Source organism: Erithacus rubecula (assembly GCF_903797595.1).
Source record: "Erithacus rubecula genome assembly, chromosome: 6".
Lineage (NCBI taxonomy): Eukaryota > Metazoa > Chordata > Aves > Passeriformes > Muscicapidae > Erithacus > Erithacus rubecula.
This window is the reverse complement of record NC_136688.1, coordinates 40,223,421-40,247,402: the sequence shown is the minus strand read 5'-3', so window position 1 is coordinate 40,247,402 and position 23,982 is coordinate 40,223,421. Positions and strand designations below refer to the sequence as shown.

At 39.4% G+C, this 23,982-nt stretch overlaps 1 protein-coding gene across 2 annotated transcripts in view; it reads right to left on the bottom strand.

Annotated features, from left to right (window-relative positions):
* The window catches only part of NRXN3 (neurexin 3), a 686,791-nt gene that overhangs the window by 594,774 nt on the left and 68,035 nt on the right, over positions 1–23,982 (bottom strand). For both annotated transcript variants that reach the window (XM_079309900.1, XM_079309899.1), the window contains exons 5-6: positions 16,779–16,982; positions 9,394–9,420 (exon numbers count right to left, since the gene is read on the bottom strand). In XM_079309900.1, coding sequence (XP_079166026.1) covers positions 9,394–9,420; positions 16,779–16,982 — 231 coding nt within the window. The remainder of the gene's footprint in view (positions 1–9,393; positions 9,421–16,778; positions 16,983–23,982) is intronic.

The following is a 23,982-nucleotide window of genomic DNA, read 5'->3' as shown; positions in this document are numbered from 1 at the left end:
ATATTAGGTTAAAATGGACTTTGTATTTGATTAATTACTCCTACTCAGAATTCTCTGAGAGGTTCCAGCTGCTTCAGCTGAGGATTTGGCATTAAAACATAATCTTATCTTCCATGTGCTGCCCTGGGTTTCTACAGCTTAATCAAGGAAACTTCTGAATTCATGTCTAGTTAGCAATGACTGAATATCAGCTATGACAATATAACTGGGTTTATTTTCTATACCTTGTTAGCCTAACTTCCCCACATCCACTCGAGGCTATTCCTATTATGAAGGATTATCCACATGTCTCTGTAAGTTATTGTAAAATAATTCAGTTCCATAAGTATTCTATGAAATTTCCAATCTCAGGAGGTGTTCAATATTTGTACAGGTATTCCAACTGGTACATTTGATTAAGCATGTTCTGTACACACTTATACATGCATACTTGTCTTATTACATCAAGCCTGATCTTAGTTATCACTAGCTTTCCTGAGCCCTACTTTTGGAATCAGATGCAGACAGCAGAAACATGTTTTAAAAGCAATACAATGTCCACAGTTTGTAGATGTAAGCTCTAGAAAAGAATACTGAAGTTAGGATAACCTGATTTGGTGTAGCTGTCAGAGACACAGAACAGTAGTTTCTGCTATGGCCTGACAGTCCCTTCGGTCTCCATTTTTGTGTTTATAGCATTTAAGGCACACAACTTCAGTTGCATGGCATCAGCTGTTTTTATCTGAGGCAAAAAGGAGTGACCCAAGGGAGGCAGAGCACATAGTTGTTTGCTGGGCTGATCAGTGCTGACCTATGTCACAGTCCACTCTGCCAGAGTCACCTATAGAGCATAAAAGATATAGTAGCTCCATGCTACTGTCAAGCACCTGTTTGCATTCAAGTCTCACACAGCTCTGCCACTTAATTGAATCTTCATCTTTGCTGCTTTCTACAAAGTACTCTGAACATACCTTTAACCCTTTCACAGGTAGGAAACAATTACATAGCAAACGTAAAATGATCGTATCACTTTGGAGATGTATTTAAGCTGCTCAGCACATCAAGGGAAAAGAGACTACAAAATCTCCAGCTGCACCACGAGATGGTGCTCAGCCCCCTCTCTAAGACATATGGAGTACAGCAGAGTCAGGAAAGTTTGCTTGAACTGGGTACTAGCATTTTCAGCATAAGCACACACAGACAGTTGGGCTTACAAACAATTCTTTCTATGCAGCCCTGTGGATACAGCATTCCCTGAAAAATACCATTGTGCTGCAGAGAGGAAGAGGAAGAGGAAGGGGAAGAGAATTTCTAAGCTGCTTCTTCCAGAGGCAGACCAAAAATCTGCAGCTCACCTTTCCCCAGCTCACTTCTTAGCAACCAATATTTAAACACAGAAGTATCAATTAATATTTTTTAAGTAAACTTCTTATTCCTGTGCACAGTTGCAGTTCTCTGCTCCCAGAGAGAAATTTCCTAGCAGTGCCTTTTGCCAGACAAACCAGCCTAGCTGTGGAAAAGGCACAGGCAATGTGAAAGGTCACAGTGGCAGGACAGTAGCAGTCACTGCCGAAAGTGGTGGGGTCTGTAAGGATTGTTAAACCTGGAAAAAACCTCTCAGCTTGGAAAGGCAATTTTTCTCTATTATCAACCCTCTCACCATTCATGGAAGCAGTAGCCAATATTGAAATCCTAATGCAGTCACTGTTTAAGACAGTCAACAGGCTGATGTCTTAATCCTGGAAACAACACAATTCATACTCCTACACAGCTCCCTGGTGTCACCTCTAGCACAGCAAGTTTGCTCAAACTTAGTGCCTTGTGTAGAAAATCAGTGAAATGGAAAAAGAAATTACCAAATATTTGATGGTTGGACACCAAAAATGACATTGATTCAGTCAACCTTTAGCAGTCTATTTCACTGTATGGCAGCAAAAACATTGCCTTTTTAAGTTCTATATCAAAATGTTCACAAGTCTTCAAGGGTAAGCTCTTTTCCTGAGTGAACTGGATCTGGCTGAGAGGGTGTTAATTTTTTTCAGAGCAACACACGATGCCCTGTTTTGGATTTGCGAGCAAAACAGTGCTGGTAACACAGGCAGGCAGAGTGTGAGAGAGCAGCTGTGTGCTTCTTAACCACCCACAGGGGTTAAACCAAAACATTGAGGAAAGTGCAAGTGATGACAGCTGATCTGAAAAGAACACAAATCAATTTATACAAGGAAAGCGACCAAAATAACAAGTTGAGGTGCTTATGTGTTTTTCTATCAAAGCATTTTTTTCCTAGGTATCCTGGCTGAGATCCTGCAAATATTGCAATGCAAAAGGAAAAAAAGGAAACAAGAATGTTTTCCCCAGAAATGAGAAAGGAAGCTGATAATATAACAACTGGTGGATTAGAGAAATGTTGCTGACCACAATTAGTTAATTCAATGTATCATTAAACAAAACCTAGCATCACAAGACTTCTTCCTAGGTTACTCCAAGTTTCACTGACAGTATCTTTGTCCTCTAAAAATAAAAATAAAAAAAAAAATAAAAGGAAAACAAAAAAGCAACAACCTCTACCTCAAACTTTTCCTATTTCATAATCTTTGTTATAGCATCCAAGATGCCAATACTTAATTCGCATTTCTAACATTAAGTAACGGGTATCTATCTTAGTGACTGACAGGATGATTGATATGGTTTATTTTGACCTTCAAAACAGTTCTCTTTTTAAGTTACAATCCCACAGAAGGAGTGAGAAGCTACAGGAATTGAAAAGTATATATATATATAAATGTACAAGAAAAGCAAAGACAATCTTTTCAAAAATCACAAGGAATCAAGAAAAGCTGCTGTGGTATGAATGATAGCCAGTAAACCAGAAGAGCTGTTTTCCAAAAGTGGGTCATTGATTCCTGACAGATGACTCTGAGTTTCCAAGGTTAGTTTTCTTTCTTGTTAGGTCCCACCACAGCAATTTAGGTAAAAATAAAGCAGAACATAATCTGCCAAGCTCTGCTTTCATCACTGCCATCTTTCCATACTGATGACCTGTCTCCCCCTGAGTACTGAAACTGAAGACTCAGAACTGAGACTTTCAAAGGATGGGACAGCATCAGCTGGAAGATGAATGCTGACTGCTCATAACTAGCAGCTGAGCCTAGCTGAATTCTAGCAAACACAGACTTGTGTTTGTAGCCTAGATCTCTGGCCCCTGATGAAATATTCTGGTATTCAGGGACCTTGTCATATAGTAAACCTCAGTTTAGGATTGCTCAAACCAATTATGCCACAGCAAAACCTCAATCTTCATGGCACTGTCTGGATGAGGAGGATTGAGGACACTGTGCTCATTAAGCCCAATGTTCTTCCCACAATAATGGCAATCACTAGTACTTCACCAGTAACTCCTTATCCAATATCTACTGATCCTTAAAGCTCACTGATTTAGCCTTAAATTTACAGAGCAGGTGGAACCCAACATAGCAAAGAGTGCTTGTGCTGATTGATTTTTGTCTTTTTCTTTATAACTATTTAAAGCCTCATTAGAGATGCTCTCTCTGGGTTGTTCAAAAACATAATTAATAACATATCAAATACTTGCTTCCTCCTAGATCCTGAGGCACAAGTTTTCACTTCCGTGCCAATGTTCTTAGAATTTAAAAAAAAAAAAAAAAAAAAAAAAAAAAGAATGTTCTGGCAACTAATTACACAACGTAATCTACATAAGACATATTGTCTAGACATCAGTGGAGCAGTTTCTCAAACGTGCATTACATTTTCTCTCTCACCCAGATGGAAGATGTCCATGTGGAACCCAGCCTAAAAAGGGACTTACCCGCTTCATTGAAACTGATAATTGCATAGATTCTGCTGCTCTCTTTGTAAAACAAGCTCAGAAGCAGAAAAACTTCTGAGTTAAGAACAGGGTTAATTTTTGTCAATAGCCATGAGGTGGGGGAGCCTGGAGCTTTGTGGGCATGACCAGGGTCCTAATATTATTCAATACCATTTCATGTCATTGCCAGGGCAGGGAAAGGGACCTTAATCTCCCTTTTGGGAAAAAAGAGCATTGCTTTCTGGTCATGGGGAAAGCGTGGTGGTGGAGGGTCTGCCAGCTATTGTTTTTCATTGTTCTAGGCTTGGTGTGAATTTTGCATTTAAACCACCCTTTCTTTGTGAAGAAAGTCCTTCATTTTTTGCTATTGGCATTGTTGCTGTTCATTTTCTTCTCTCATGGATGATTCCAATTAATGGTTGTTAACTTATCTCTGTCCTGTCTCCCACTGATTGGATGGGGAGAGGTGTGGCTCATGGTTTTCTTTTCAAATGGGAGTACTAAATCAGAGAATACTATTCCTAAACTACAACATTAAATTATATTTTTCACACTGGAGACTTGGAATGGGCTTGAATCATGAAAGTCTGAGACAGAAGTCACTTTGTAGTTAGCTGCCACAGGGAAGAGGAATTTGTTGGGTTATGAAATGAAGCTCATCTGCACATCCATAAAGGAGTACAGAGAGACAACAACAGGAGGGGGAGCACAAATAATATCTTCCTGGGCTATATTCAAGGCCATTAGCCCACCAGAGACCCATATGCACAAGCCCAGAGAAGCATGAGGCACAGCAGCAGGCAGGAGCACAAATGCACAAATCACAGACTCCTGAGCAATGAAAACCTTGTCCAGGTCTCTCCCAGGGCTGTAGTGGCAGAGCCACTGGTTGCAGTGTCCAAGCATGACATTCATCAGTATATGATATCTGAACAAGCTCTTGATATCACCTTTTGGATTAAGGGGATTGCTGCATAGGGTGGGATATATGCAATGCCAGGGAAAAGTAGTTTTGGGTCAGACAGACTTACTATGGATGTTTAGGGGAGAAACCAAAGGCACAGAAAGGGAGAAGTTTAGGTGATTTTGGAAAGAGCAAGAAAATAAATATAGGGGCAAGGGGATAAAAAGGGCTGGGCATGTTAATAGTTGCTGATCAGTATGTTCATCTGATCAGTGCAGCCTGTCATGTCTTCTTACTAAATTCCTTTCTATGTCTTTCCTGGGTGAGAACCCTTTATTCTCTGTGCATGAGGGTTTATGGGGCCATGAGTGCTGTGACTGGAGTCAGACCACGGGGTCAACAGGCCCAGATGTTCAGGGTGTCAGAGACTGGAAAGAATGTGGATCTATCAGCAATCCTGTGAACCCTAGCAATGGACCTGCCAAGAACACATCCTCAACTTGCTACAAACAGAAGCTGGGAGTGAGCAGTGGCAGTAGCCTCACCTCTCTTGGGCTGTTGGATCTAGCAGGGCAGGTTCTCCTCTAACAGAATTCTTATCTTGCCATCTGACAAATATCTGGGAGGACTGCTTTTGATCTCCTGCCAGAAGAAGTCATCCAAAGACAGGCTTGCTCCCTTATTTTCTCCTGCACTGTGGTGCAGCAGCAGCACAAGGCCAGACCAGCATCCCAGGTGTGAGACTGCTCAAAGGTGAAATGATTCTCAGCTGGGCTGTGCAGATGCATACCACATCACTTTTAAAATAATATCATCTTGTTAGAGTACAATTAAGATTTTATTAAAATGACAGCAAGATCACTAGGAATCGGATAAGTGCATTTGATTTTACAATATTTTGATTAGACTTAGGACAGATTCCTATTTACTTAGGATGATACAGAAAAAAGAAAACTTTAAACCTCTCCCAGAAAGTTACACATCATAGATTGTATTTTATGTTGTTACAGTGGCACTTAATAAAATGAAACATTAACACTGCATTGAATAAAACTAAATAGAGTAGTACAGCAATTGAAATAGGAAAAACAAACATGTTCTAGCTGTCATTACTGTAAAAAAATATTGGATTTCAAACAAAATGTTAGATGTGAGATCTCACAGACACAGAATCAACTGTAGTAGTTGATTCTGTTGTAGTAGTGATTAGACTGAATTTTATTCTCTCCCATTTATGCTTTTAGCAGCAGGTAAGAGAAGAAGATATGGAAGTTTTGAGGCATCAAAAGTGACATGAAAATAGATGATGGCTTGTCTGGCATGCTTTAGTGAGAAGAAAAGGCCTCATTATGAAATAACAAGGAATAAGATAAAAGTGTTCACTATCCCAAGGAGCTACTTTTGGCAGATCTCTCATAGAATTAGTGTCAAAGTATGTGACTGAATATTAACACACCACATAAAAGGCTTGTGAGGAGAGACAACTAGATCAAGAGAGGTAGCCCAAAAAGAATACAGAGTGAAAACACCTCCAAAATCTAACAAATCTGTAGCACACACAGCTTTGTCTTCCACACTTAATACTGAGTAGAATGTTGAAAACTATCCACGTTTAATCTCATATGAAGTGGTGTCACTGGATATGGAACAATGAAATTAAGGCCTAGATATCTTTGAAAAAATGAAGAAAGATCAGAGCACCAGACGCGACACTATAAAATGTGATACTCTAAGACATGACAAACTATAAAACTATCACAACTTCAACTTTTTTCAAAGTGAACAATGCATTTCAATAAAGAGTTTACAGGAGAGGGACCATTTTCTTAGGAAATCCTATCTTAAAAAAATAAAATATATGTAGGCAAAAGTCCAAGAGACTTGTATGCTATCCATTATGTCCCCATTATGTTGAGGAATTGTTCTATTCACTTGCACACAGTTTATTTGGAGATCCTGATCCTGCTTTCAGTTGTGCTGATTTCACACTCAGAGGAAAAGAGAGTTACTATACAGCTATATAGGGTGAGCAAAAGCATTACTGGGTCCTTAAAAATGTGCAGAAACAGAAAAGATCAGTTATGTATCTTCAAGAGTGAAAGGAAAGGATGAGATAAATAAAATAAAATACGTGCAGAGACAGTAAAAAACTGTGAAATACAATGATGGAACACAGAGGGAAGGTAAGATGAAATGATGGAAAACAATATTTTGCATCAGATTTACAAAAGCCCAAAGATGTGTAAGAGAAAAGCCTTCAATCTATTCAATGAAAATTAAGAGTAAGTATAAATGCTTACCTGAGACTCCTCTCAAACAGCATGAGCTTCAATGCTTGAAGTAGTGGGCTCTGAAGCTACATGTTCCACAAAACCAAAAGTACAGCTCTGTTTACTTTAAAACCATGCACTGGATCCCTTCTACTCAGTTACCAGCAGCGACTGCTCAACCTGAAACTCTGTAACCAATGGAAAACCCATTGGTAAAGTTACTTTAAAACACTTCTGCTCATTTCAACAGACCCTGGCAGACATATCTGTATGGGATAACTCCTTCTGCACAAGTAAATGTCAGCGTGCCTGCAGGAATACTTACAGTGATGTTTGATCTGCTTCTACCTAACCATATTTTATTCATTCAAGGGTACAGTTTTCACCAATCCCCAGCAGGTTCTTTTTTAGGAAATAGGACAACTGACATGAGTTATTGCAACAGGCAGCAAAAAACCCAAGGTATTGGAGGTAGAGATTTTTTTTTTCAGCCAAGCATCATAAAAAATAAATTAGGAAGATCCAATGTGTTTTAAATAAAGAAATAAATTTAAACCTTCAGGGGAAGACTGCATTTAAAAATGCAACAGGCTCAGCTATTAAAAATGCGTGGTAGCAAAATAATTCAAGGTTTTTATGCTTACACAGAAACTAACAAAAACATGGAATTCTAACTGTCTTCCCATTGCTTTCATTACATGATTTTCTTCTTCCTCTCTTTTTTTTTTAAATTATTTTTTTAAATGTTTCTTCCACTTAGTGCTAGCTTCTAGCTTTTTATTTACATAAAACCAGACACATGCTACCTGCTACTAAAGCTGACTTCCCACCTGAAGATAGTTTTCCATAGCTATGCCTTTAGAAGGCAGCTGTCATCAAAAGTTGAAGATGTTGACAACATCAGATTGTTGTCCAGTACCAGAGGAAACAGATCCTCAGATGACAAACATCAAGAACTATGAGGCAAGTGTTCTGACAGAGTTACAGGTGGCTAAGCAGCAAGAGCATGTGAACTCTTATGAAGCAAGGTCCCATTTTTATGAAAATGTCCTGACCACTGCTGTGTACAATCTGGCAATCTCAGCTACCACATTCAAGCCATCTTTTCTATTGCACATACTATCTTGAAATTTAGTGTGCAAACTTTGAAGAGCAAATAGAATTCAGCAAGACTTTTCAAGATTTGAGTCATACACTAACACTACTTGTAGCAGTTTAATCCCATACAACAACTTGGCACCATGCAGCTGCCTGCTTACACCCCTCCTCCCATCACTGGGATGAGGAGGAAAATCAGAAAAAGGTAAAACACGTGGGTTGAGATAACAATGTAAAAATTGAAATGAAGTAAATTATCATGAACAAGCTTCTATGGCATATCAGGGCTTCTCCCCAGCTACAGGCTCGCAGGCACCACTTCCCAAGTCCAAAAAACTAATTGTTCACTCTTGTGCAAAGGAAGGTCTCAATCAGCTGACATTTGCCTTTCATAAACACCTGTACAAAAAATGTAACACAGAGGACCTGGCAGTTCAGGAATCTGGTAACAAGTTAGGAATAACCTCAAAGCACATTTGAGAGCTGAACAGATCCATTCTTTGGGGAGTGCTTTTTACTTTGAGGTCTACATCAAGTTTGATCAGCTCTTTGAAGTAGAACAGAAAAGATTTGGCTTGCTCAGTCTCAAGATTTGGCTCAGTCAGTCTAGAAATGGATATGATCTTTCACTATTATTTTTCACAAGAACTTTATGATCCTTCCTCCCTATGTCAAAATACTGAAAAGAAATAGGTGACCCAGAGATTCAGATGGTATTTCTTATAGAAACCTATGAATGGCAAATGCCATATATATATACACACATATATACACAAAGTACATATTATATAGTCTAAATGTAAAATCTATTTTTCTTTATTCTAAACCCAAATAAAAATTACTTTGAATAAATATCATGTTAAATTGTCACCATTTGGTAATAAAGCAAGAGTTTGAAGATTGCTTCCTTTGTTTTTAAATACACCTGCCTTGTTGTAGTGGAGAAGTGCATACAGTACCTGTTGTTATTCTTATGTGGCTCCTTAAAAGTTTTCATAAAGACAACAGGTTATCAGTGAAATATAATCAGCTCATCAGGTTCCACAGGTGCTCTTCTGCAAAGCTATGAAATAACAGTTCATCTCCTCCTTGGAGAAACCTAATACAAAATTTTCCACATACAATCACCTTAAAGTCTTCCCTCTTCCCCCTCCAGCTTCCTTTCCCACCCAACCCTTCAATTTCAGCAGATTTTTTTAAAGAAAAAAAAAAAGAAAAAAAAAGAAAATAAAAACAGCTTATAAAACAGCAAAGAAAATAAAGTTATTTTAATATATATAGAAAGAGAACAAAATGAAACTTGAGGGAAAACTTACTGGCGTTACAGTTTATCCTGATACAGTCTAGATGGGGAAAAATAAATGAAAGATGAAATTGCATCCTTCAAGGTAACAGCTGCAGACATCCAAAACAATCAGTCCACCCTTCCGGGGACAGACACACGCAAAGAGATGTGGCCATTTTATACTTATACACAGTCTGTACAAGTTCAGGAGTGGGTGTATATGTACAGTATATTCTATGCAAATATCTGTTACATAAATATATATATATATATACACATATATATACATATACATATGTATAGAGAAATATACCAATATACATACATAGCCACATGATGATACAGAAAGTTCTTTTCTTTTTATAGAAACCTACAAATCTAGGAGAATCTTCCACTCCAGACCATGAACTGATATGAATTACAATTAAAAATTTTATAATTAAGGCACAAAAATCTCCCTCAAGACACAAGTCATACTCAAGTGTCATTTCGCTTTTTAGAAACTTCCAGCAATTTCTCTAAGAAGCTTGAAGCTCAAATTGAACCTTTACACTTGGTTTCTTTTAAATTAATTTGTATTGTTATTGCATAAATACACCATCTGTCAACAGAGAATACCTGTAAAATCAGCCTGTGAGATTTGCTGGTGCAATATTTAACCCTTTCCAGCTATCCCAAAGACAGACCCTCTTCTCATTCCCCCAAAGCCAGCCCAAAACACTTTTTAGTATGTGCACAGACACATTTGACACTGTCCGCTCAGGCGAGGAAAGGGTTAATATAGTGCCCAATGTGTCCTCTCATAAAATGGCCACTTGCAAACAGCTAACCGCACGAACGCCCAGCCCAGATTTCAGCTAGTTCTGGAGGTTGGGAATACTTTTTTGGGGGGCTTGGCAGGGAGGATGGGGATTTCTTTCAAAGGTCCCCAGCCCTGCCAGTTCCTCAGAGCCCAATCTCATCTTGCAGTCTGAATGCTACGACTGAAAGGGGTGCTTGTAACGTTCAGGGAGAAGATGAAATGGGCAGTGAAGTGGCAGATCTGGGAACCTTTGCTGGCCCTGCTTCATTCAGAGGTCACAGGCAAGGGAGGGACAAAGAGAGGTATAAGGAGAGAAAAATAGAACTATGCTTGTGGAATCTAATAAATGGTTACTGAGGAGTCCCCACAAAGGAAGCAAGTGGAGTAGAAGAGCCTGAGCTAGAGGGCTTCTGAGCATTGCTTCTCTCTTTTAACACACTAATGCTCAGCATATCTCGGGATATGATCCATAAGAGGCTCTTTCATTTATAAATGCCTGTTTACAGGCTTGTGAACATCCACTGCTGTGGTGTCTAACATGGGTGAGAGCTTTCATATTGATGCTATTACATATCTTGGGCTCTGCTGACCTTCTCTCAGCAAATCAAGGCCATGAATAATAGCACCATGCTAGTGACACGTTTTCTGGACAGCTAGAGCTTTGTACACCTGGAATGGTTGTATTTATTACAGAGATATGGCCCAGCAAGGGAGGTTATATAGAAAGGCAGAGAAATATAATGCAGTTTGCTTCTTAACTGGACCAATTTTATGTTTACTAGAGGTAGGAAAATTATTTCAGCAGCTAAATGCAGTTCTTATAAAATGAAGGAGGGGAAAGAACAAGAATCTATAAATAATAAAAAGCTGTAATGAGCAGGGACATACCAATACCAAGTAACATAGCCAGAGAGAGTCTCTTTTTAAGCAGAACTTCTCCTGAGAAAATCTGGGTTTGGTTTTGTGCGATTAGGTTTGTCATGTGTCGTCAACCGCAACAGAAAAGTGGGAGCAAACAGCCCTGGAGCAACTGCTACGATCACCATACAGTGGTGGCTATATCCCTTACAGGAGTTGGGTGGGGTAAAGGGAGCTCTGAAGTACATGCAGGGGAACTTCCCTCTCTGCTCTGAAGGAGAGTGACAGCAAGAGAGTCTCACCGCAGGCATGTGAGGTCAAGAGAGTTGCTACTGTTGGAACATGGGAATTTCTTATGGACTGAAGAGCAAGTATGCTGGAAAGGGAAACATACATGGCTGGTCCTCAGCAACATTCATCAAAGAAACTAAAATCACTTTTGTGTTATTGATGTCTGCAGACTTTTTTGGGTTTTTTGTTTTTTTCAGTGATACCAAAATAACTATGTCCTAGGGCTTGCCCTCAGGCTGAAACACTACTCCAGATGAAGGGATAGATGTTTCAAACTGAAAACCAGTGTAGCCCTCATCTTGGCTGCAAGATTCTTATTTCAAAGGGTAGGAGTCCAGGCCTGGACTCCTGAGAGGGCTGCTCTGACAAGTACATGGCACTACTCCCACTCCAGACTGTGATCATAAAGTCTGCAATGCCATGCAATTGGGAGCCAGAGAGAAGCACTGGAGGTGCACTCCAAAGGAAGCAGCTCCCCATCCAGGTTTCATCTAACTGGGCCAGTGGGGATCCTGCAGGGCAGCTAAGAGAGGGCATCTGCTTGCACTTTTGCACCAGCACCACCATACCATCCACACTACCACAAAGAACTGGCATAGGGGATTTTTGTTGCTTTAATTTTGAGCCTTGCCAAAAGCAATCAAAAAAAATTTCCAATCATTAATACATGAATTTGTTCTTTTGTTCTCTCCCTCTTTAATCAATTTTTGAAGAGGAAGAAAATATTTAAGTTCTTCTAAACTACTACAACAGAAAAATCCAAATCAAAGGAGACTTTTTGTGAGGGTGCAGATGTAGTCTGGTCTTTGTGCCCAAAACAGCAGCATCTGGTTAATTCAGGAATAATTTAAAAAACTCCTTGAGATTCCTCCTGTACAGTACCAGGGCAATTCTGATAAACATCATCTGGACCACCCAGCACTGTTATCAGTATTTAATTCTGAGACAGGTTTTGGAGATCAGTATGCCCGAGCTGCTGTAAATCCAGTCACCTGTTAGTTCAGCAACTGGATGAGGAATGTGGAGGCATGGGGAGCAAGATTAGCTGGGAAGACCTGCAGTTACTTTCTTTTCATTGTCTAATGTAAACCAGAAGCTCCTTCCTTATCTCAGATGAAAGGTTTTCCAGAGCATATCACCTGGAAAATGGGCCAAAGACACTCTCCTTCCAAAAGCTTACATAGCTCAACTGCAGTTAGCTAACACAAGGGATCCATTGTTTGAATGGAAGTATCTTTAGCAGATCAAACAGAGATCTGCAATTTAGGCCTGTGTTTCTTATAGCTTCTATCTTTTTGTCTGAAAATAGTAATATTTATTTGAAGCTGCTAAGGCTTCAGGCTATTTAATCCTTGAATCAATAAATCACCTTTACTGTGTGAGGACAAAATGGCTTTTCCTCTGGAGAAGCAGCCATATGTGGCTATGGAAGAGTACTTTAGGGCAAGAATAGGACAAAAAAGATAATCAGGGCCCAACTATTTCTAAGCTCACTCTGAGTTATTTCCTATGGGAAAACCAGATAAATTTCTGTGCACACTTACCCTATGTTATATTGAGGCTCTTTGCCTGTCTACTACTTGCACTATTTTTATGTAGAAATGACAAAAGAAACTTTCCCTTTTGAATGGGCAAATGTGGCTCTGACACCCTTCAGGATTTATCTTAGGAAAAGATAAGTGAGAGAGGTGATTACACTCCTTTAAATTAAGTATTCAGAAATATTTATCCTAGTCACCAGTGACCTGAAGATATGCCAGGCCAGGAAGAAAAAACCTGAAATATTCTTTAATGAAAATCAGTATAACATTATAACCCTGCAATTTATCAATGGGAGGAAAAATGTAAACATGGATCTCCCTATCAGGCCAGCCATTTCTTTCCCTTTCTGCACATCATCTCAGCATCAAAAATTATTCCCAAGCATGTTCCAAGCTATGATTTGCTTAATTTCTCTCTCTCTCCTTCCACTCCAGACCCATTTCTTCAAAATCCTTCTCAACAGAAGTGAGATATCTATCACATTTTGACTTCGTCACACAACAAAAACTCAAACTACTCAGAGTCATGCTGTCAACATGAAGATTTGCAGTGCCTCAGGCACCTGCATGGAAAGGTCTGAAGCACCTTCCCTGCTCCCTTCCCTAGCGAATGAATCACTGCTGCTCTTCCTTTCCCTCCCACCTTGCAGGGCAAGCACCCAGCTGCCCGTGCCCAGCCCTGCTGCTGTGTGTCTGTCCCCTGGCTGTCTGGACACTGGTGCTGGGGTGAAGGGATATGCCAGCCCCTGCAGGCTGCTCCGTACGCTCTGTTCTCAGGGCTGTTTGCCGTGCGGGCCGCAGGCTTCAGGCCTTTGAAGGGTCGAATACCATCTTTTGATTTACCATGGCTGATGGGGTATGGGAAAGCTTTACAACTGAAACACACACAGGAGTCAAAAAAATAAATAGGAAAAGAAAGAAAATTAAAGAAATAAACCACATAGGAAAGACCTGAATAAAGACACGAATGATAATTAATCAAATGGAATAGATCGGAGAAGAAAGAGACAGCTCTTAGTAATAAATGACATAAGAAAAGCACAATGGAATAACTCACCCCTCAAAACAGTCCTTTTCCATACACACCTATCATGGATCAGATTTGGGAGATACTGACAGGTAGTCAGCACCAAGCATACTCAGATTTTGGAGGTGGTATTGGTGACCATTTCACACTGGTCAGGAGATTTTGGCAAGGTTGGATAAAAATTTAGTTCTCATTTGTGACATTAGGGCTATGAGCAGTCTCCATACAGAGTTATTGTGACTTAAACAGCTGGAAATGAATGGCCTTGGTGAGGTGATTCCTCCTCAAATTCTTTTCTTCAACAGCAAGGTAACTGCTGTTTTGGTAGAAGGAAAGTTTAAAGGACATTTTCTGACAGTTTTAGAAATCTGAATAAAGGAGAGGTGAAGCTCAATCTTGGGTTCCAATAGCGTAAACTACCCCTCTGTTGAGTTAGACATATGAGAGTCATGACTGCTTTCCACTGATCCAGCCTATAGTCACTTAGGGAAAGAACCTCACAAAAATTTACAGCTGAAAAGCTGACAAAATGTGGCATACTCACTGCTTCAGTCCCTGCTACTACACAGACTCAGACTTCAGTTTACACAGGGGTTTGTTTAAAGATTTTGTCCCTGCATTAAGCTGTCAACAACATACCTTTTCTGAACATGTGTAGACCATCTGTCAAACCTTTAGCCACATCTTTTATGTGCCAGACAGTAAGAATTGAACAGTCCACTTCTAGCCCAGGTGATGGCATAACAAATCCCAGTGAGAGCTAATAGTGACCAGTGCCAATCAGGCATACAGTGTTGACAGGCCCTGTGGGGAAATATTTTCTGCCAGCATGATATAATGACAATTGGAAAGGACAGAGTAAGCTTGAAAAAATAAGTATATTCAGGGTTATATAAATATCACCTTCACATATCCACTTAGGGCCTAAGTCTAGGAGGCCACAAACACCCAAAATGAGCAATTCCCCTAATTCCCCCACACCCCTCACAGGGTGCAAAGAATTCTCCTTTCAACAAGTAGAGAAACTGGGGCTTGAAAAATAAAAGAACTGGCTCTGGGCTACACGAGGATCCTGTAGAGTTGGGCAGATACTCAGTTGCCCCATCACTTCCCCAACAGAAGCATGCCACTACCAATCTCTCAGTGATTAATTTTATTTTCTGAGAAAAAAAAATGGCTATTCATACTTCTCAGTAAAGGAAATGGGGAAAATATAGTCTCATTTTTCTTGATTACTAGCAACAACTAATTAAATCAGAAGAAAATGTAAACACATATAGATACACAAACTTCTGGGGGTTTTGTGGAAGATTCTCTTTGCACATGTAATGAGGCTCAATAGCAGTTCTTTTGAGCTGTTTTTCAGAGAAAACCTGCAAATCTATCAAATTTTCCTTCACTTAGAATTAATATAGGTAGAGATGGCTATCATCAGTTTTTTTCTCTTTATTTGAGGAGTTACTCTCACAGCTGAGGTTCATCTATTCCATCTGTCCTACAGGCCAGTCTGTGTAGCACAGCTGTATTATGCAGCTAGAGACTCAATAATGCTTTATGCTTCTTCAGTCAAGCAAAGCAGAGTAAATATGCAAATATATGGGGGTTTTTGCTCGGTGTTTTGCTTCTGTTTGCTAAAAAGCAAGACTCTCTACCGACTTTTAGATGGACACTTTCCTTTCAAGAGATGTGAACTTGTTTAATGCATCTTCTGCTCTTCACTTTCTTATTCAAAAAGTAAATAATAGGGTCTGGCTCACAATTTCAAAGCCAAAAAAACCAAAACCACTAGATGCAATCTTAAAAAGCAAGCTAGTTCCAGAGGACAAGATATTCTACAAACAAAGCAGCTATACGGTTTTTTCTCCTGATAGCCAAAGCAGGACTCTGAAGATGGTGATACTATTAGCTCAAAAATGGGAAACTTGTTCCAATGGGCCTTAGAACTTTGAATGCTGATAGAAGGTTTCACAGATCATACACAAACCTTCATATAAAATAACCTACATTAAAGATATTAAGAGGTATAAGATTATGCACTATTATGTTAGTTTTGCCTCTTTGAGTCAGAATCTCTTTTTAGTTATATTCCTGAATTCACATGAAGCAACAAGCTGCATCACTGAAAAGGGAAATAAAGCTTCAACTTATGTATTTACATTATTTAAAATTTTGTCATTCCATAGAATACCTAAAGACTGGCATGAAAATTAATTTAGGCTAATTGAATAGCACATTCACTCCCAATTGTTTTTGTATTGCTGTTATAGTTGGACTTGTTTCTAATTGTCTTTTTTAATTATTTTCTGGGAAAGTAAACTCTAAGGAGACAGAACATAGCCCTTTGGGATGGGAGATGCACTTTTACTATTGATAATTTATTTCTTGTGAAGACACAACAAAATCACCAGGCTTTTAAATTAGATATATAAAATATGGCAAGCTGTGTCAAATGCTACCAAATTATGCAAAGGGTGGGGGGTTCACAGGACTTCTTCTTGTCACCATATCCGGTTTGCTGGCTTTCCATGTTTGCCTTTGACTGTTTTGAGTGATGTTGGATAAATGAGGGATGTAACTGATCAAAAGATGGACCAAGTAGCATGTTTCACACAGAGCTCACCAGTCCCAGACCAAGAAAGGAAACTTAAAAACTTAAAGACTTAAAAACCAACACTGTCCATAACGAAGAACTGACAGCAAATCTTCATGCAGCAATGCAGAAGAGAATTTCTCTCCGCAAGAGAATATAATTATAAAAGTTCCAGCAGTTATTTTAGAAATCAATCCAATCCAATCAAACCAACAGAAAATAAATAAAATAATCAGAAAAAACCAAAACACTAATCACAAGCCCAAAGTGATAGTGAAGAGGGCAGTGGGAGGTGTTCATACGATACCTAAATTGACCATGAGCTTGACGCGGCCCCCATCCAGCTCCAGGCGCAGGGTGTCGGCAGAGTCCCGGGAGGTGGTGGCCATCAGCAGCCCGTACGCGCGCTGCGACATGAAACGGAAGGACACGTCCTCGGCCTCCGTGTGCATCACCATGGGCATGATGATCTTCATGTACATGCTGCCATCGTAGCTCAAGATGGACGCCTCTGCAAGGAATCAGCAAACAGGTGCGAAAAATGAGACCAAGTTACACCTCTGCAGAACCCTCACATCTACCATAGAGCACTGTGTCTACAGAAACCATAGCAGTTGCCACAAAAAGTTTGTAACTGGGGGAAAATGCAACAAACATTTAACTGCATCCCAGAAACTCTGCAGGGCAAATATGAGCAGCAAAGATATGGTGTTCACTGCAACTGGAGACAGCAGTACCCATGGACACAGAATTCCCAAAGTCAAACATATTAGGACAGCGCCCCTTTTGTGAGTATAAGCTGGCAAAGCCTTCATTTTTCACACCTTCCAGAAAATGCAATCTCCTTCAGTGCACTGAAATCCAGCCTTCCCTAGGACTAGCAGTAATGACTAGAGTTCTAATTTCTTCTACTCTTGTTGCTTATTTAGAGAGGAATTTCAGTTCCTTGATATCACTTTGAAGACAAACAACTTTATAAAGTAAATTTCCTAATAGGTGTTTTCTAAATCAGATTTTTTTCATTTTGTGATTTTATACTTTTCCACTACTTACTAACAATCAATGTCAGTAGAGCTCTGCTGACACAACCAATGCAAATGAAGAAAGGAACAAACCAAACTCCATTACAAATGCCATTCAAATTCAGGAAAAGTTAGAAGATAGAGGCACAATGAAATCCAGGAGGAGGGGAGAAAGAAGTGAAGAAAGAAGTTATATTTTTCTATCATCTCTGACGATGTCAAAGAAAATTGGAATTTCAGCAGTGGAAAAGAGTTAAATTTAGTGTTCTGTATTTGTTCAGGATCTTGCCTGCATAAAGTGATATTTTTCTCTAAGGCACAGAATTAAAGTCTTGTGTTAGAACTGCAGTAAACACCACAGCATAGCAATCATTGTTTCTTCACAGAATATGCTCAAAAGCATTTCTATCAGCAAAATTTACAAATCTACATAAATATATTAATGTATGAATCATTGCATTCCTATTCCCCACAGCCAACCCCTACCAAAGGCAGAGCTGTAGAGATTGCTCCATGTAGGGCTTCTACCATAAACTACATATCAAAATCCCAGAGATAAATAAAAAAAACAGACTGGTTTAGCTTCCTAGAAACATGGATGGATTACTCCATAAAGCTCTCTTAGAGTACCTCATCCAGGTCAGTTCAGCTGAAGTTTTCTCAGATGATTGACTGGGATTCTCTCCAGGCACCGCCACGCTACCACCCCTCAGAAAATTAACAGCCCATCTAATTTAACCAACTGAAAAACACGTATTTGGAATGTAGATGTACTCCTTATGTTTCAGCCTTTTGCCCCATTTTTCCCAGCCAATCAGAGCAGATCTTCCATCAGGAAACAGCAAGCTTGGCAGAGATGGACCTGACATCCTCTCAACCTCTAAATGTTAGATGCTACAGCAGGGCAAATGAATAGGAAACTGAGGAACAGCCAAATGTCATGCTATAAAGTACCCATGGCAAGCTCCAAACCAGCCAGTAACAGAATTGCAATGCAATAAATATGCAAATGAGGTGAAAAATAAAGATATAAATATCAAGCTGATAAAGTGACAGTGGAGACATGTATATGGTTCCAAAACATTTGGTGGGGATCACTGTAGCTGTGCTGGTGCGGCAACCCTCCACAATAATAGCTGGTAAGCAGCACATCTGCAGCCACAGGCCACAAAAACTTATTAAGAAAACTTTTCTGGGAGCACCATTAAGATGTCTATGAACATCTCTACTCAGAAGTTTTCTTGGCTGCACTCACCACACACTGTCATGGTCTGTACACAGAAAGCTTTCCATACACATCACTCACTCATTACATTGCACACATCTCTGGTACCAGCTGCCAGTGCTGCCCTGGGGTCCCACATCTTCACTTGGCCAAGAAACAGAGAAAGAAAGAAAGCTGCTTTTTCAAGGTGGAAGAATAGTTTCTTCTTTTCCAAGTGCAATTCTCTTCCCCCTCACGTCTGCACCTCTCACTTGCCACCCACAGCTGCAAGCAGGAACTAAATGTACTGTATATTACACATACACTCAAAGGCAATGCCTATGTACACACAAACCTTTCTTGCTCTCTTTCCTCTCTCTCTCTGCAGATTGTATTAGAAAATGCAGTCAAGCATGAAATGGCTCTTTGGACGCCTTCAGCTCAGATGTGCCTTGCATGAAACAGTTGCTGGCCCTAGCACAGGAATAGCTGTGAGAAGGGAGTTGGAGGATATCGGGACTGTGAGTGGGAGTAGCTGACACAGTGTCCCAGCTCTGCTACCTCCTTCTCCACAGTGCCATGCATTAGTTAGGTGCTTTGAAAACGTGAGATTTTCTGCAGTGAGAGAACAAACCAAAAATGTGGTAAGAATTAGTCTCCTCCCTTCAGTAAGAACTTGTGTCCTTCAGCTTTACTGATCCCATTGCCAGATGATTACTGTGCTTACACAAGAAATCCCAATCCTTACTATTATTCTTATGTAACAGGGACAGAAGTATTCTGAAGAATACTCAGAATTGCTGAAGATGACATAAAAGTCTGGACAGTGTTTCAGCCAACATCCCACATTAGCCTAAATCAGGTGTTACTGTCCCTTCTGCAGCCACTTTGCTACAAACACGATGCAATGAAAACTCGTAACAATTAAGCAGATAAAATTAAATGTCTTGAAACAGTTGAAACAGGCTCCACAGAATCCCAGGAGTCAATGTTCTGTTCTTGTGTGCCCTAAGCACTTGACATATTTAAAAAATGACAAGATTTCATTCTCACTTTGCAAGCCTTCACAGCCTGGAGTATCTGAGAGCCTTTCAGCATATCTTGCAAGCAGACCATTCCCTCCAGCTATGAAAATACCCTTTCAGAAGAAGGTATTGCCTAGTAGCAGTCATACAAATAAAGCATGACAGTGTCAGTCCCCAAAAGCTTGAGAAAAGCACGTTACAGCTGAGCAACACGTACAGCAGATCTGCTCAGGGTTGAATGCAACCTGGCAACAAGTGCACAACCTCAGCCTCCCAGACACCTGTGCTGCCAGCTTCTGCCTGAATACAGGCATCCACTCAATTGTCCTCAGCCATCCACACCAATGGCACTGCAATGCTTTTCTCAGCACCGTAAATACAGGCAGCAGCACAGTTATCCAAGTTTAAAATACACGGACATTTCTGCCACACTTCTACTTTTAGGGTAGCTATTATATTGGATGCATAGGAGCAATATGTGAAATTATGTTTTAGAACACCACAGACTTGTACAGACAAAAAATACTGCGTGGCATCTGTTTGTGATCCCAGTGCTAGAAGCTTCATTGCCATTAGTTTGGAGATGGGAAGAGGAAGAAACCAGGTGCTGGTTCAAAACTGCTCTGACATAATGCCAGAAATCTGTGAAAATCAATATGTTATTAGGAGCAATTAGCTTCCCAGTCTTGTGCTCTCAGACCCTGCCAGTTTTAATTTTACACTTAGCATCCAAAGGAGCAATTCATTGCTGCTTCCACACAAGGATCTGCATAAACCTCCTAGGGAGATGGAACAGGCATATTCCTAGCACACAGACAGAAAATTATTCAAGACCTCTTCATGCTTTTTCTCCTGCTTTCTAAACTCTCTCTTGTATTAATCTCCATTCCTTGCCTCTTTTGTTTCTCCCCCCTTTTAGTTTTTCTGTAGCCTCCTGTTCTTCCCTATGGTCTTTTTCCTATGCCTCCCAGACTACAATACAGCTCCTTACTAAAATTTTCAGCAAGGTGACAGTGCAAAAAGAATTTAAAATATCCACACTTAATGAAAGTTGAAGTCCCCAGTGACAGCAGTTCATGGCAGAGGACATTTTCCCTGGCTACACTTGCAAGATCAAAATACTAAGACCAAAGATTTCCACGTTCTTGTGAATTCAAATATCCCTAAAGTGTCTAAGTTTTGTATTTTCAAACCAAACACTTTCCTGCAGGCATTGATTGCACAGCTCACCTCCTGCCCTCACATATCCACTAGCAGACACATGGCCCCAAATAAAAAAATAGATTTTCTGAAAACCAAAATTACACTTTAAAACAAAACAAAAACAAACTATTTTTTTTAAAGAAAAAATAAATCCTTTTTCCTGCCCGAGTGGATTCCATACAGATAAGTTTCAACAAAAGAAGCCTGACAAATACTTTAGAGCAACTTACTTAAGAGCAATGGCCAGGCAGGGCCACAGTGACGGGGCTGAGCATGGGTCAAAGAGCAATTTGAAGGGATGTAATTCACTAGCACTGAGAGGGACAACAACAGAGAGCACAAAACCGTCTTTAAAAACTTTCTTAAACTGAAGCATTACATCAGAAATAAGAATGTGATTTATTAGTCTAGCAAAATACCCTGCAAGTAATAAATATCCCTAATAAGCCAGTGATAGGGTTTGCTGTGCTAGTAAGGACAAAGCTATTCTGCTTTAGAGATTTCAAACTGACAAGATGTCAATAGTATTGTTATGAGTTGTTATCCACTGCAAACTCATACAAATAAAACAGTAAAAGTCTTGGATACATATAGCTACAGAAAAGTAAAGTAATCAGATGGCTTTTGCTGGTGCTTAATCTCTCTGAAAGACCAAAATATTTTTTCAACATCAATCCAGGCTTTCGTTTGCTTCAAATTAAGATGACACCTTCGTTCTCCATCTCCAAGTGGGTATATATCTGTTTTACAAAAGTATCTTTGTATCCTGAAACTTAGTAAATCATCATTCCAGCTCCCTCATTCTACTTTAGACTAAGTAAACTCCTTTCTACTCAGCTTCCCATAGCTTTTATTTTCTAAAACCTGCCTCTCATGCTACTCATCTCTAGCTTCTTTCTGGTTCATATACTATTTTCTTAGATTCAAATTTTCCAATTTGAATGGCATATGTTAAGACCAAACAAGCACTTAAAGTAGAGTAATTACATAAAACATCCTTATCAGTACACTGTGCACAAAATAGTTCCAAATGAACAGCAAATGGGAGACATAATAGAGCAAGCTCCAAGGCATTCATCACATTTTTGGGGATGCAAGAATACTGGTGGAGCAGTAGTAATAATTGTCACTTAAAAGGCCCCTGCTATAGACAAAAATTGTTAGCAGATGTTTACATAGGCCAGATGACATGCAGATGAATATTCTTCACCAAACACATTTTTTCAAAACCTTGCAAAGATTATTTCATAATCTTAATTAAAACATTTAATTTCTGGGCCTGAAAATAGTCCAGAAGTGTGAATTTCTCCATATAAAAGAAAAAATTACTGAAGAAACCTGAAGTGCAAACCACACCTATTTATCTAGAAAATCAGAAGAGAATAAATACTCTGTCCACCAATTTTCTTTGTCACTGACTCCCCCTGTTACAGTACCTTATATATCTTCTATCCCTTTGAAGTCTTCCCAAACACATAACCAAAGCCTGCAGATAATATTATTGACTAAGTATTCAAAAAACGGAAGACAAAAAACAAAAAAAAAAAAACAAACAAAAAAAACCAAAACGTAGGTAAAGAAGGCAAGAGCTCTAAGAACACAGTGCATGTACTATAATGTTCTTCAGACAAAAAGAAAAAATTACCTTGATTTATATAGTTCAGACTTTGAAACTACTTTGATTATGAAAAAAAGTGATTTTGATTTTTCTTTTTAGAACAGCACTAATTTTCTTTTTGAGTCCAAAATTAACACCTTGCTCTTCTACTTCAATATTATACCAAAATCCTGTAAAGCTGTCCTGAGAATTTTTATCTTAAAGTGGACAAAATCTCAAGGAACTAGTTGAAACTGTGAGGCTTCTACCATTGTAAGGTAAAATCTCATAACATTTTTGCCTGTCTACAACAAAAGCTCCAATGGACACCTTCCAAATTTTAAACTGACCTAGGGAAGATATAATAGGAACATAGCTCCCAAATCTCTCTCCATTAATAAACCCCTCTAACATTTGTCATCTGGATTCTAGCTTTGCTTAACTTCTATATTTAACTAAAACTCCAACTCCCCAGGTTAACCTGTGGCTGCCCTACAGAGTACAATATACCAGTTTCCATCAGCATCAGGCATGGTATGCCCTTCCTACACTTCTGTGGTCACCACACACAAAAGAGTATGAGCTAATCAAGGAGAGTTACCAAAAAAATTAATTCCTGTACACCACAATGAAAAAAAAAATAAATTTTGTTTCTCCTTCCTTTGGGCTGCAGTCATGAAGAACTGGCCTAGGGAGGAGCTGTAAGAGCACTGAGTACCACAGTGAAAATATTTGCAGACAGAGGAAACTGTAGCTTGTAAATGTTATTGCTAGCCCTGGGAGGTGGCGAGTGAGGTTATATTGCCATGCTGAAGCTTGGCAGAGACTCAGGAGAGCCAAGAAGGAGCACATGAGCTTTTCAAATCTACTCCAAATGTCACTCTAACATTTACAGAGCTATGTACAACTATTTGGGAAGAAATCTCTGGCAAGGTTAAGGGCAGAAGAAGAATTGCCCCTCAATGTAAAGGAGCATAATGGGGAGACATGCTACTAAAATGATAGTTTGAGAGTTTGCATTACCATGGGTGGCACTTTAGAAAGGGACACAACTTCCCTTAATTCAAACATCTTTGAGACCTCTTCATGGCACTGAAGCTACATGAAATATTTGATCACTACCTGCTGAGTAGTGTTTACTGAGGAAGTGGGATTACAGCAAAAAGTGTTTGGTTTACCTCAGTATAAAATAAAATAAAATAAATAAAGAAGTAGTAAACACAATCTGTGGCAAGGGAAAATCGAGAAAATTGTAAGAAAAAAATAGACTATGAGGGTTGTCACACACTGCAACAGAATAAGTGTAGAAACCCCAATCCTGGAAATTTTCAAAATCCAATAGGATAATGCCTTTAACAATCAATTCTGCTCTTCAAGTTAGTCTCACTTGAAGGAGGAGGTGGGGACAACAACTTCCAGAGATCTCTTTCAACCATGATTATTCTATGCCAAGTGCCAGA